Raw genomic sequence first — 12868 nt, 5'->3', positions numbered from 1 at the left:
TCCATAAAATGGTTATTGTTTTAATCCACTAAGCTTTTGGGGTAGTTATGAAGCAACAGTAACTGGAACACAGTCTCACTGTGCACCTTATTTTATTTGTTCATATACACACACACAAATTTATATATAAAAACATTAAATTCTTAAACAAAGAATTATATACATACATACAAATAATATATATAGATATATAAAATGAAATTTTTATATAAATATATTTATAAATATTTACATATTTATAAAATTTTTATATTAAATAAAGTTTATATTTACAAATATATAAATATAAAATTAGGAAGGTTTGTTTTTTTGTTCTACTGATAACCTTTTGTTTGGCTTTTGGCTCTCTACTATGAGCAATCTCCCCAGATCTGATTTGAAATATTATCCTTTTATAACCAGTTAAAAACTTTAAAGCAATCAGAAAGCTTATTCTATTTTCATATTATCTCCAGATTTTCCCATTTTCTGATAACTTTATCCAAATTGTCATAGCATACAGTCTTTTCCTATTATACACTCTCTCCCTTATTACTATCTTAACTGCCCACACCAGTCCTTATGTCAGTATCTCTCCCATCATTTTGGGTGTCTGAAGTTTGTTGTTCTCCTCAGGAAGGGTTTATATGAACAATATCACCCTAATTCTTTGTTGATACATTTGATTGCAGCCTTTATAATATTATGTGAAAGCCTGTTTGATTCAGTTTCTTTCTTTGATACTTTATGTTGTCTCCATTGTCTCCTATAAACCACTGCTGATGAAGTTCTGACGACAACCTCATTTTCTTTTCTTTATAAGGGCTGTTTCTTTTTGCCTGGCATTCCACTCAACTTTTTCTTTTTAATTTCAATAATTTTATTAGAATATTTCTCAGTGCTGGTTATCAACTCAGGTACATGGAATGTCCTTGTGATATGCAGTTTGAAAAAACTTTTTTTTTAATTTTAGAAAAGTTTTCTTGTTTGTATATTTTTAGTATTTGTTCTGGGTTTTTTCCTGAGACTCCTATTTTACGTATGTTGAATATTCTTTGCCTACTTTCTAAATCTGTCACTCTTCAAATCCTTTTTTATTCTTTCTTTGTTTCTTTTTTTAATTAATATATTCTTTAAAGACTGAAGCCATCACAGGGAGCCAGCCCTGTGGCCTAGTGGTTAAGTTCGGCACCCTCTGCTTCGGCAGCATGGGTGTGCTTCCCAGGTGTGGACCTACACCATTCATTGGCAGCCGTGCTGTGGCGGTGACCTACATACAGACTAGAAGAAGACTGGCACAGATGTTAGCTCAGGCAAATCTTCCTCAGTAAAATAAAAAGAAAAAAAAGATTGAAGCAATCACACAAACTGTTTTTCTTGAACCATTTGAGAGTAAGTTGCTACCTTGATCTATCACCACCCTTGAATATTTCAGCACATATTTCCTACAAATAAAGATATTTTCTTATACAACCACAAAATCATCAAAATCAAGACAGTGACATCAATATACTACTACCATCTAATGTTCATATCCCGTTGAAGTTTCCCCAATAATGTCTTTTATAGCAAAGGATCCAGTTTGAAATCACAAGTTATATCTGAACACAAACATTTTAGTTGTCATATCTTTTTAGTCTCCTTCAGTCAGAACAGATCCTTAGTGTTTCCTTGACTTTGTAATTTTGATACTGTTGAAGACTACAGGTCAATTATTTTGTAGAAGGTCTCTCATTTTAGGTTTGTCTGATGTTTCCACATAATTAGATCCAGGTTATGCAACTTGGTGGGAATATCACAGAAGAGATGTTACGTTCTTTCCAATGCACCCTATTAGGTGGTAGGCAATTTTGATTTGCCACATTACTAATTTATTATTGTCACATTATTAACTTTTAGCACTTGAGGAAGGCTGCGTCTGCCAGGTTTCTCTACTGCAAAATTATCCTTTTCCCTTTGCAAATAGTAAGTTATTGAGACCATGTACACTTTTCCATTCTTATCAAACTTTCAATTAATTCATTTATTTATATTAGTAAAGACTCATGATTTCCTAATATATTCAGTGGATTATAATCTGGGATTATGATCATCAATCAGATGTTCAAATTCTTCCCGATTTAGCCAGCAGGAATCCTTTCAAACTGGATTGTGTCCTTTGCACATGTCTCCATCATTCCTTGAGCAATTCCTTGCTTTCTGGAACTGGCTATTACAGAATAATCTAGTACTTTCCCTGCCCGACTCCTGGAACCAGTCATTTATCCAAACAGCCTTGGTAATTTTGGTGGGGAATAGTATTTAGAAGCCAAGATCTGAGTGTCAGGTATGCTTATTGTTACTGGGATGGCACCGAGCCTAGGACCTCTTGGTGGACAGAGCCAGGAAATTTTATACATATATGTGAAACGCATGCACATTTATAACTACATGTTTATATAAATTGAAAACCACATACTCATACCAATTTATCCAATTCTAATCCAACATTATAGGGTTTATATTTAGTTTTTTCCCTTGCCAGGTTTATAACTCTTCTCTAACAGTGAAAATCATGGTTAACACTACCGTTAACATATATATTCATTTGATCAATCTCTCTGTATGTGACCAATCTTCTGTCTCTACTACCATTCACTTCCCTGACTGGGCTCTGACCAGTCCCATGTGTATCCCCCTCACTTTGCTCAGGCTCTGACTCCTCATACCAGGACAATCCCCTATGTGGAAGCCGTCTTCATTGCTATGTCTTAATGGTTCACCTAACCTTCCCGGCCCCTGCAGTGCAGATAACTACCTTGCTGTGCTCCACTTGATGGCTTTAGAACTGAACTGACCAGGATGTGAAAGGGAAAGAGCTCTATACTTTGGATTTTTAAAAACTTTCTCTTTTTCACCTACTTGCTTTAAAGAAATATCGTGCTCCTTCTAGATAAACAATCCTTGAAATAAAATTTTCTCTATTTCTAACAACTTCTGAGTTCTATCAATTCATTTATGTCCTTCTTTCCGATCATCAATTTTCTTTAACCTGTTTTGAAATATTAGGTTATACTTTTCATTTGTTTTGTGGGCATGTCTTTCTGGCATATTTTCCTTGCCTGTAGAGACATTATTTTGATCCTTATTTTAATTTTCACATAGGTTTCTACTGGATTCAATCTTGATCCTTTTCTGTTGTTCATTTTTATGTGACAGTTTTCCTGAACTTTAGATAAGAGTATTGGGTCAGGATAGCTTTTCTATCTTCACAGCTCTTTTCTTTTTCTGTCAAGTGTTCAAAGACAGAATCTCATATACTGTGAGATTTCCTGGCATTGCACTTTCCCCCTACTCATCTGGACCTTCTATTTCCTTTGGTCCTATTATCCATATCCTGCTCAATTTGGATTTTATTCCCAGTAGTTTTTCCTTAGTGTGGGGCTTTGAACTGAAAGGGAGCAATAGCTGGTTAATTGTGCCATAGGGCCCAGACTGCTCCAGATCCTTCGCACTTTATTGTAGATCCCTGCGCTTACATGGAGATTATGCAAAAACCTTTATAGTTTCAAGTGCTGTTCTCAACTTGGCTCACTGCATGTCCTAATGAGTACTAATTGGTTTTTGGGCTTCTGTTGCTTCCCCTTGTACAGATGCTGATGGCACAGACTTACAGCTGTTGTTAGCTTGTTTATACCTGCTTGTATTTTGCGATTCATGGGGATACCTTCTCATCTAGTTTTGTTACAGATCTGTTAATAAGTTTTGGTTTTGCTATCCTACTATTTTTCTAGGGGTATGGAGGAGGGAGTTCTGGGTGATCTAGCTTTACGTCTACTATCTTATTTTCTATTTGCTGTCTGTCCCACTGTTCTATGATCCCATTATTTAGTGGTAATCTAGCAAATGATTAGGAAGTAATGAGTTTTCAATATTTATTACTTTTGTCTTTAATATTTTAATCTTTTAAATATAATTTATTTGTACATTTATAAATTTTATTTTATTTTTTTCTGGTGAGAAGACTAGCCATGAGCTAACATCTGTTGCTAATCCTCCTCTTTTTTTTTTTTGGCTTGAGGAAGATTAGCCCTGAGCTAAAATCTGTGCTAATCCTCCTCTATTTTGCATGTGGGTCACCACCACAGCATGGCTGATGAGTGCTGTAAATCCACGTCTGGGATCCGAACCTGCAAACCTGGGCTGCCAAAGCAAAGTGTGCCCAACTTAACCACTATGCCACGGGGCCGGCCCCTATAAATTTTATTTTTAATAATGGCTGTGTTTAACAACTAGTTTGCAAAACTCCTGAAAATTTAATAATAATTTCTTATAAGCCAGTACACCACCGCTCTTATACAATAAGCAACCTCTGTGCTTCTGTAACTCTCTGAGTTCCCAGTTTTCCTTCACTTTTTGTTTGATAATTCCTTATTGCCTTAACAGCTCTGTGATGCTTTTAATAAGACATTCATTATGTTGCATGTACATTATTAGCTGTTCTCAGCAATTTTGCTGATTGGATTAACAAAAGTCCTAGTGATTTAAAACATTCTACATTTTAGAAATTTAAAAACTTTATGTAAAAAGAACACATTACTTTTTTTCTTTTCTTTTTTTTGAGGAAGATTAGCCCTGAGCTAACATCTACTGCCAATTCCCCTCTTTTTGCTGAGGAAGACTGGCCCTGAGCTAACATCCGTGCCCATCTTCCTCTACTTTATATGTGGGATGCCTACCACAGCATGGCGTGCCAAGAGGTGCCAAGTCTGCATTTGGGATCTGAACTGGTGAACCCTGGGATGCTGAAGCAAAACGTGTGAACTTCACCACTGCACCACAGGGCCGGCCCCAAGAACACATTACTTTTTATAGTGAGGCAGAAAAATACCGTTTCTTAAGAAGTGACTAAGTCACTACAAAGTAGTTAAAATAAAGTCTCAGATGTCTAACATTTAAGATAATGGAGAACTAAGTCAATTCCTGATAATCTCTTAAATCTGTGCCTTATTTATTTTGTTCACTTTATTCAGATTTTCATATTTATGGTCTTTACTTACTACTAACAATTCCTCATAACCATCTGTATGTCTATCCAGAACATACTTCAACACTTTCCTCAAAGTTACTTTTCTTTTATCTCCCATTTCATTTATCCATCTAAGATTCCCATCTTTTCCTTTTGTTTCAATCAATTCATATTTTTAGCTCTATCAATTTCCACCTTATATCCATCCTGTGTACATTTTCTTAGATTTTATTTTAGGTGAAGAGCTTCATTTTTTTTCTTCAGGTAAGTCATTTGCATTCCTCTCCTAGAAATCACATCACAACTCATCTGAGGAAAGCTACTATTGGAAGAAAGCTGAAATGTTACACAGGAGATTTTCTCCATTCGGTATTTTAGAAATTTCTGAACCAAACTATATTTCTTGTCATTAAATATATTAGGGAGTCTCTGAACTGCTGGCCATAAGTTAAACAATATGCATAAGCTTATAACAGGAGAGATAATGTTTTGTTTTTTTGGGTTTTATTTATTTATTTTTGAGAAAGATTAGCCCTGAGCTAATATCTGCTGCCAATCCTCCTCTTTTTGCTGAGGAAGACTGGCCCTGAGCTAACATCCATGCCCATCTTTCTCTACTTTATATGTTGGACGCCTACCACAGCATGGCTTGCCAAGCGGTGCCATGTCTGCACCCAGGATCCAAAGCAGTGAATCCCGGGCTGCCGAAGTGGAATATGCACACTTAACCGCTGCACCACTGGGCTGGCCCTGAGATAATGTGTAATAGCTGATTTCCTCTATTTTATTCCCCTTTTCAACTTCTAATATTTTTTCACCCCCACACTAGAAGTGAAAAGATGAAAGAAAGTAGGACAGGAGAATGGGGAGAAACTGTACCTCTCTCAATCTCTTTTAAACTTGCAATCCCAACTATGAAGAATAAAATTAATTTATACTCTATAATGAAATATATTAATTAAACACAGAGCTTAACACCTGAGAGCAACAACTCTCAGAGAATGGTTATTATGACTGGTCTAGAGAAGAGAAAGATTACTTTAAGCTGAAGACATTTGAGATGCAACGAACGCAGAAGGGGGAAAAAAAGCCTTCTCAGAGCTTCCCTTATCTGACTAAAAGCATCAGCTTCTGGGAAATGAGGCTATCACAAACACCCTCTCCCAGGGAGTTTGATAGCCTTGAAGAAGATGGAAAGACCACTCGTTCCTGAATAGATGAACTTTCTCCTAAAAACCCCTTCATCTTTCCTAAAGAAATCTATTTGTTTTTCCCATGGATGGCTTTTCTGTCTACTCTCTTTTCCATACTAAGTTAGGTATATAAGCCTTTGATTTTAACCATTTAATGAGTCAGCTACTTCTTTTGTGGGATCCTTGTATGACTACAAAATAAACCTTTTTCTCCTGGTAATCTGTCTTTTGTCAGTATTAATTTGCAGGCCTTAACCACTGAAGCTAAAAGGGTAAAGGCAAAGTTTTATTCCTCTACAAAGGGCTAGAAGAAATCTTAACCACTTAACAGCTAGGTAACCAGCAAGTTATTTAATCTTTTTTTTGCCTTAGTTTACTCAACTCTAACGTAAAATGGGGGTGTCTACCTTACAGGGTTGTATGAGAATTAAGAGAGTTAATAAACGGAATATGGTTAGCACCACACAATTTTTTTTTGTTATAGTCTATCACCCAACCCATAGGAGATTCTTGAACTACAGACCAGGAACTATTTGTCAAAATTTTCTAACTTCTGGATAAAACTAATTAATAATTAGTAATTAGTAATTCCAATGCCCGTGTTTGATTTCTGATTATGATTCCCCAAAATGATTAGTAGTAAAGCTCTAAAAAATGAAGTATGGTTAGTCTTTGGAGTTAGCAAAACTGAGGGGAGTTAGGAGATAAAGTCCCTGTAAGTATCTTGTAGAGATTATTTTTGCAGACTTAGAGTCTAAGTCATAAAAGTTCAAAGTATACAAGCTGATAAACCCGTAACAGTATTTTATGGAAGACTAATAGGCAAGCTATAGAACCTAAAAGATAAAAACTTACTCCTCCCACAAGCTTACCTCTTTGCTCTTTTGTCTGTGTGTGTGTGTTTGTGTGTCAGACTATCACTGGAGCAGAGAATCCCGAGGGATTCGTCATCAGTAGCATGAAGAGACTAACTGCAGGGAGATGACTATTATCAGAGTGTCAGGCAACTCCTTGTGTACTTCTTAAAATGGCCAGCTCACTGAGAAAGAAAATCTGAATCTTATCTTCAACTTATATCCTTGGCCCTCATAGCAGTTACACACTGATGATGTAGAATACGTTTTTTAAAAAAGTGCTGTACAACAAAAATACATCATTAAAAATACATAATTAATATTAAAACAAAACATAAAGCTCCAGCGACAGTACCTAATAAACAAACATAAGGAAAGTAGCCAACACAGCAAGGAGGGCAGGTGACTTTTCAGAGCACAGTCAGCACTCCCTATCTGTGGGTTCCACAACAGCGGATGCAACCAACTGTGGATCAAAAGGCCTATGATGGTTGTGACTGTACTGAACACGTACAGACTTTTTCCTTGTCATTATTCCCTAAACAATATAGCATAACAACTACTTACATAGCATTTACACTGTATTAGATACTGTAACTAAGCCAGAGACGATTTAAAGTACGTGGGAGGATGTGCATGGGTTATATGCAAATACCACACCATTTTCTACATGGGACTTGAGTATACTCAGATTTTGGTATCCATGGGGGGTCCTGGAACCAATCCCCCACGATACTGAGGGAGGACTGTACCCAAAACATGCTTTTAAATTTTAACTCATCTATCTTTGGTCTTCAGATATTCTTTACCTAAGATGACATTTCTTCTCTCTGCCCATCTAAATCCTATCCATTCTTTAGGTTGGCAGTTAAGCCCTAATCCTACTCTGTGGCATCTCTCCTCATGCCAGGCAATACAATTTATGTCATTTTGAATTCTCAAGGTAATGTCTGTCTTCTGTGCTCTATTGGTACTTACCTTGTGTTTATTAGGCAATGGTACCATAGCTCGGTAAAAGAATATACAGTATACATCAACACTGCCACACTAAGCACCTGTCAAAATATCCCCAGTGAAAAGTATCTAGATTTTGAAGGCAATAAATCTGGGACTCAATCCTAGTTATTACCAGCTTTATCTGAGTCTACTTCATCATCTGTATGTAAGGATAGACCCACGTATTTTATAAGGTTCTAGAGTAAGGCTTAAATAAATAATAAACAAATAGGCATCTAAATAAACATCACAATTACCAACTGTGTTAAGTGTTACAAAGGAAAACTATCACAGTGCTATGAGAAAGGGAATCATGAGAAAGAGCCAGCTATATAAAGAAGAGGGGGAAAGAATATTCTAAGAAAGAACAGAAGGAGTAGAGAATTAAGAAAGTATCTGGTGCAATCAAGGGTGTGAAGAAGGCCTGTATGGTTAGAACTTAAGGAGCTAAGGAAAGAGTAGAGGGCATGCAGTAAAGCCACATGTGTCCTGCTGTGCTCAGTCACACAGGGCCTTGCTCCTATTAAAGGGTTTGGATTTTATTCAGAGTATATGTTTTAAATGGGAAACAATACAATCCAATCTTTGTATTTAAAAAGATTAATTTAGCTGACGAACAGAGAATTCTGTTGTTAGAGCCACTGAGTTGATTCTGACTCCTGGTGACCCTGTGTACAGCAGAGCGGAACCCTGCCTGGTCTTTTTGTGCGATCCTCTCACCTTCTGGTGCTATATCAGATAATGCTTGGCTGCTATTAACAGGGTTTTCATAGCCAGTTTTTTCAGAAGTGGGAGATCAGGGCTTTCTTCCTAGTCTTAGTCTGGAAGCTCTGCTAAAACTTGTCCACCATGGGTGACCCTGCTGGCATTTGAAATACTGGTGGCATAGTTTTCAGCATCACAGCAACACACAGATGCCACAGTATGGCAACTGATACACAAGTGGTGTGGTCCCCTGACTGGAAACGAACCCAGGCTGTAGTGGTAAGAGTGCCAAATCTTAACCACTAGACCACCAGGGCTGGCTGAACAGGGAATGGATTAAAGAAAACAGAGAAAGAAGTAAGGAGATTTGTTAGAGGCTATTAAGATAGTTCAGGTAAGAGATAATGGTGGCTTTGGTTAGGGTAGTGGCTGTGACATAGAGGTTCAGAAAGGGGAGTCGGGTCAGAGAAGACTCCTAGGCTTCTGGCTTAGGCATCAATGGAGATGTCATTTACTGAGACAGTAAAAGAATTGTTTCAGACATGCTCAATTTAAAAAATTACGAAGAAATCAAATAGGACACATAAGCCTGGTGTTCAGGAGATGTTCAGAAAGAAAATACATATACAGGAGTAATCAACATAAGGGTCTAATCTTGAAACATAGAAGATACCTACTAAATAGTAGCTATTAGAATAATGAAAAGTAGAATGCAAATTTGTGATACAAAAATGGCTCTATCAAGACTAGAATAAAGTTTTGAATACAACTAAAGAAAAAGCATCACTCAGAAAGGTTCAAGTAGAAGAAAAGTATTGAAATCACAAAAAAAGAACAAAAGAAAGAAAAACAGTACAAACACAGAAAAAGATAATCTGAAAGGGAGATTCCGGGGCCCCTTCACTAACCATCCTAGGAAAAGGGTAGCCCACCCTGGCCAGTGGCAAGGACATCCAGTGCATACAGGGATACATTAGGCTTAGTCAGGAGCCACCAAATATAAAAATGGTACAATTAACTGTCCTTGTTCTGATCTGTGCTCACCAAGCATGAGAGCAGTTCTTCCTTCTGTCAATCAGTATTTACCCCTTTATTGATAACTATTTTTCCCTGGGTCCCAGAACATTCTTTCCCGATAAACATTAACTAGAATGTCTGAATTTTGACCAATCTGAGTGAATTTTCTATCATGCTGTATCCTTTCACTATAAGGATCACTTCTTTTTAATTCAGGGAAGTTTTCTTGAATGTATTATAATTTCAAATATTTATTCTCTTAATTTTTCTTTTCTCGGAAGTCTAATTATGTGTATGTTGTATATACATAATTGTCTGTCTTGCATTGGTAATATTTTCTCTCTAATCTTTTAAAATTCTCTTTATCTGTTTACTTTTCCTACTATATCCTCTACATCCCCTATTGATTTTTCTGCACTCTCTCTTCGCCTCTGCCTTCCAATTGAAGAAACTTGTCTGCCTTCTTCTTTCTTGGGTTCTGCGAGCTCAAAATTAATCTCTTCTGGTTGTTAAACCATCTCTTCCTACAGTTCTTACATTTCTGCTTTGTGGCCTTCTTTCAAAGAAGTGAATGCATAAACTGTTAAACATTAAGATCAAATTTTCATCTGATTTGTGCCAATGTTCTTTTGTGTGTGTACGTGTGTGTGTGACTAGCCTTTATCTGTTGCCAAACTTTGCTGTTTATTTCCACCTCTTCTTATTAATATCTTTGTATGATGCCAGACCAGTGACTTTTAGATTACTCATTACTAAATGAGTTGGATTTTGCTGGACTAGCTATTTGGCTAGACCAGAAAGTTTAGGGGCGCAGGGAGATGGAAGCACAGGTTATCTTTATAGTCTTTAAAACCAAAAGACTCACATTATCTGATGCTATCAAGACAGACTGCTTCACCCAAATGAGTCCTCTACTTCTCTAAACCAAACCAAATCAAGGATGTCTTCTGTTCTAGCCTGCTCACTCCAATTCCCAAGAGGCTTGCCTTAAAGAAGGGATTCTTTTTTTTTGCTGAGGAAGATTCACCCTGAGCTAACATCTGTTGCCACTCTCTCTCTCTCCTTTTTGCTTGAGGAAGATTGGCCCTGAGCTAACATCTGTGCCAGTCTTCCTCTATTTTGTATGTGGGATGCTGCCTCAGCATGGCCTGATGAGTGGTGTAGGTCTGCGCCCAGGATCTGAACCCGTGAACCTGGGCTGCTGAAGTGGAGTGCACCGAACCTAACCACTATGTCATGGGGCCAGCCCCAGGGATAATGTTTTTATACCTCAAAAACAAGCCCCTCACCTTTAGAAAGTGTACTTTTCTGTCATATTGCAAGTTCTGCCACCACTGAGCTTTCCCAACACTCCATGTTTTACTCTTCCCCTCTTTCCATGCGGCTTCCGTCAGATCTCAAGCTGCTAAGCAGCCTTTGCCTATATGTTGTTGTTCAGGCATTAACATCTGTCTTCTTAGTTTTGCTTAATGTGAGGTGGAGTTGTGTGGGTTGAAGTGTGTATGTATGTTTTATTTTACTTGTTGCATTTGTATGTTTTCTGGGGAGGTCAGGGAGCAGATACTGACTTACCTTTAATTATAACTAAATAGTTTATATTCCTAATAAACATATAAATGAAAGGCTTTCTAGAATACTAAGCAACCAGTGATTAACTTGGCTTCCGTATAGTATACCTACAGGGCAAGCATGGTTTGGCCAGAAGATAAAACCATGTGTGGTCCCCTGGCAGTTTTGTTTCTCACAGAAATTAATAAATTGGCATTCTGACTTCATATATTAGTCCCTATTTGTTTGGTTAACGTGAATTTACTCGGAATTTACCCCTTATGTAAATGAATTTACCCTTGTTCAGTTACTAAACCTAAAATGCTGAGGTTTACAAGACTGTACATATTATGAAATAGCAAGCAATGCCCAACAAACTTCTTTGATCAGCTAAAAAACGTACTGGGTTTTGTTACAAAAATAAATTTCACTCCAAGAAAATATTAATAAATGTAACAGTTGCCAAATTACAGAAAGTTTCACTTGGCTCCTGTAGTCCCATCACTTTTTCCTTCCTCATCTTGTGGTTTATGAACATTAACCAGTATGCTATGTATTCTTTTGGGTTGCTTTTTAAATTCCACTGAGGTTTTACTGGAGAAGTGGCTATGTTGCTACACACTAGAGTCTTCTACATGGTTAATATGGCATGACTTCAAATTTTCCATTACCACCTTCTTCCCCTAGGAACTCAGTAAGGTCATATCCATGATACCTCACTATCTAGAAACACATTATGTCTCAATCTTGTATTCGTCTCTTTATTTTAAACAGCAAGAAAGGCTATCAGAAACATATCTTAAACTTTGATATTAATAAATACAATCTAATTCAGAAGTTAGAAAAAACTGAGATGACCTAATTTTCTTTGGCAATATTACTATCTTTGCTGATGGTTTTTATTATTCTTTTGGATCACTGAGTTAGTAATAGGTATGTTAAAATGTATGTGTTTGGTTAGAGAACAGATTTAATAAAATACACACTTGAAAATTAATCCAAGTAATGGTGAAATACCCAACAGAGTTGGCAGATCTAAGTTTCTACATCCTATTAAAAACCCTTTGGCCTGGATAGTGAATTAGATTCAGACTAAACAAACACCAGATTAATAAATAAGACCAAAACATAAAAAAGGTTAAGATTGGAAAGTTAAACATTATTAAGAATAATAATTCTAAAAACTGAAATAAACAATAAACATAGATAGCAAGAATTTTATTACCTTCAGGTCGATACTGTGCAACAATTGTCACAGCTTGGCCAGCATTTTTCAAAGTGGCCGCTGCTTGCTCATGGCTGGCAGTTCGGAGGTCAACACTGTTTACCTGTAAATCAAACCAAATCTTAAACTTGAAAGAAAATTATCACACTGATTAGAAATCACAACAGACTGCTCTTTGAGTAGGCATAGATAAAATTACTTTATCACTAAAATATTTTCTTGTTCTGATTTCTAAAAATATATCGTACAGTAAAATAAAATATTACCATCAATCAAAGCACTTTTATTCACTAAAAATACTTTGCTTAATGTCAAATGAGTAAAGCCAAAACATCTTCCTGCA

At 36.6% G+C, this 12868-nt stretch overlaps 1 protein-coding gene across 27 annotated transcripts in view; it reads right to left on the bottom strand.

The window, feature by feature from the left end:
- The window catches only part of DLG1 (discs large MAGUK scaffold protein 1), a 255373-nt gene that overhangs the window by 46107 nt on the left and 196398 nt on the right, over window positions 1-12868 (bottom strand). For all 27 annotated transcript variants that reach the window (XM_023623539.2, XM_070243488.1, XM_023623543.2 and 24 more), the window contains one exon: window positions 12526-12628. In XM_023623539.2, coding sequence (XP_023479307.2) covers window positions 12526-12628 — 103 coding nt within the window. The remainder of the gene's footprint in view (window positions 1-12525; window positions 12629-12868) is intronic.

Source organism: Equus caballus, chromosome 19, assembly GCF_041296265.1.
Source record: "Equus caballus isolate H_3958 breed thoroughbred chromosome 19, TB-T2T, whole genome shotgun sequence".
Classification (NCBI taxonomy): domain Eukaryota; kingdom Metazoa; phylum Chordata; class Mammalia; order Perissodactyla; family Equidae; genus Equus; species Equus caballus.
This window is presented reverse-complemented; position numbering and strand designations above follow the sequence as displayed.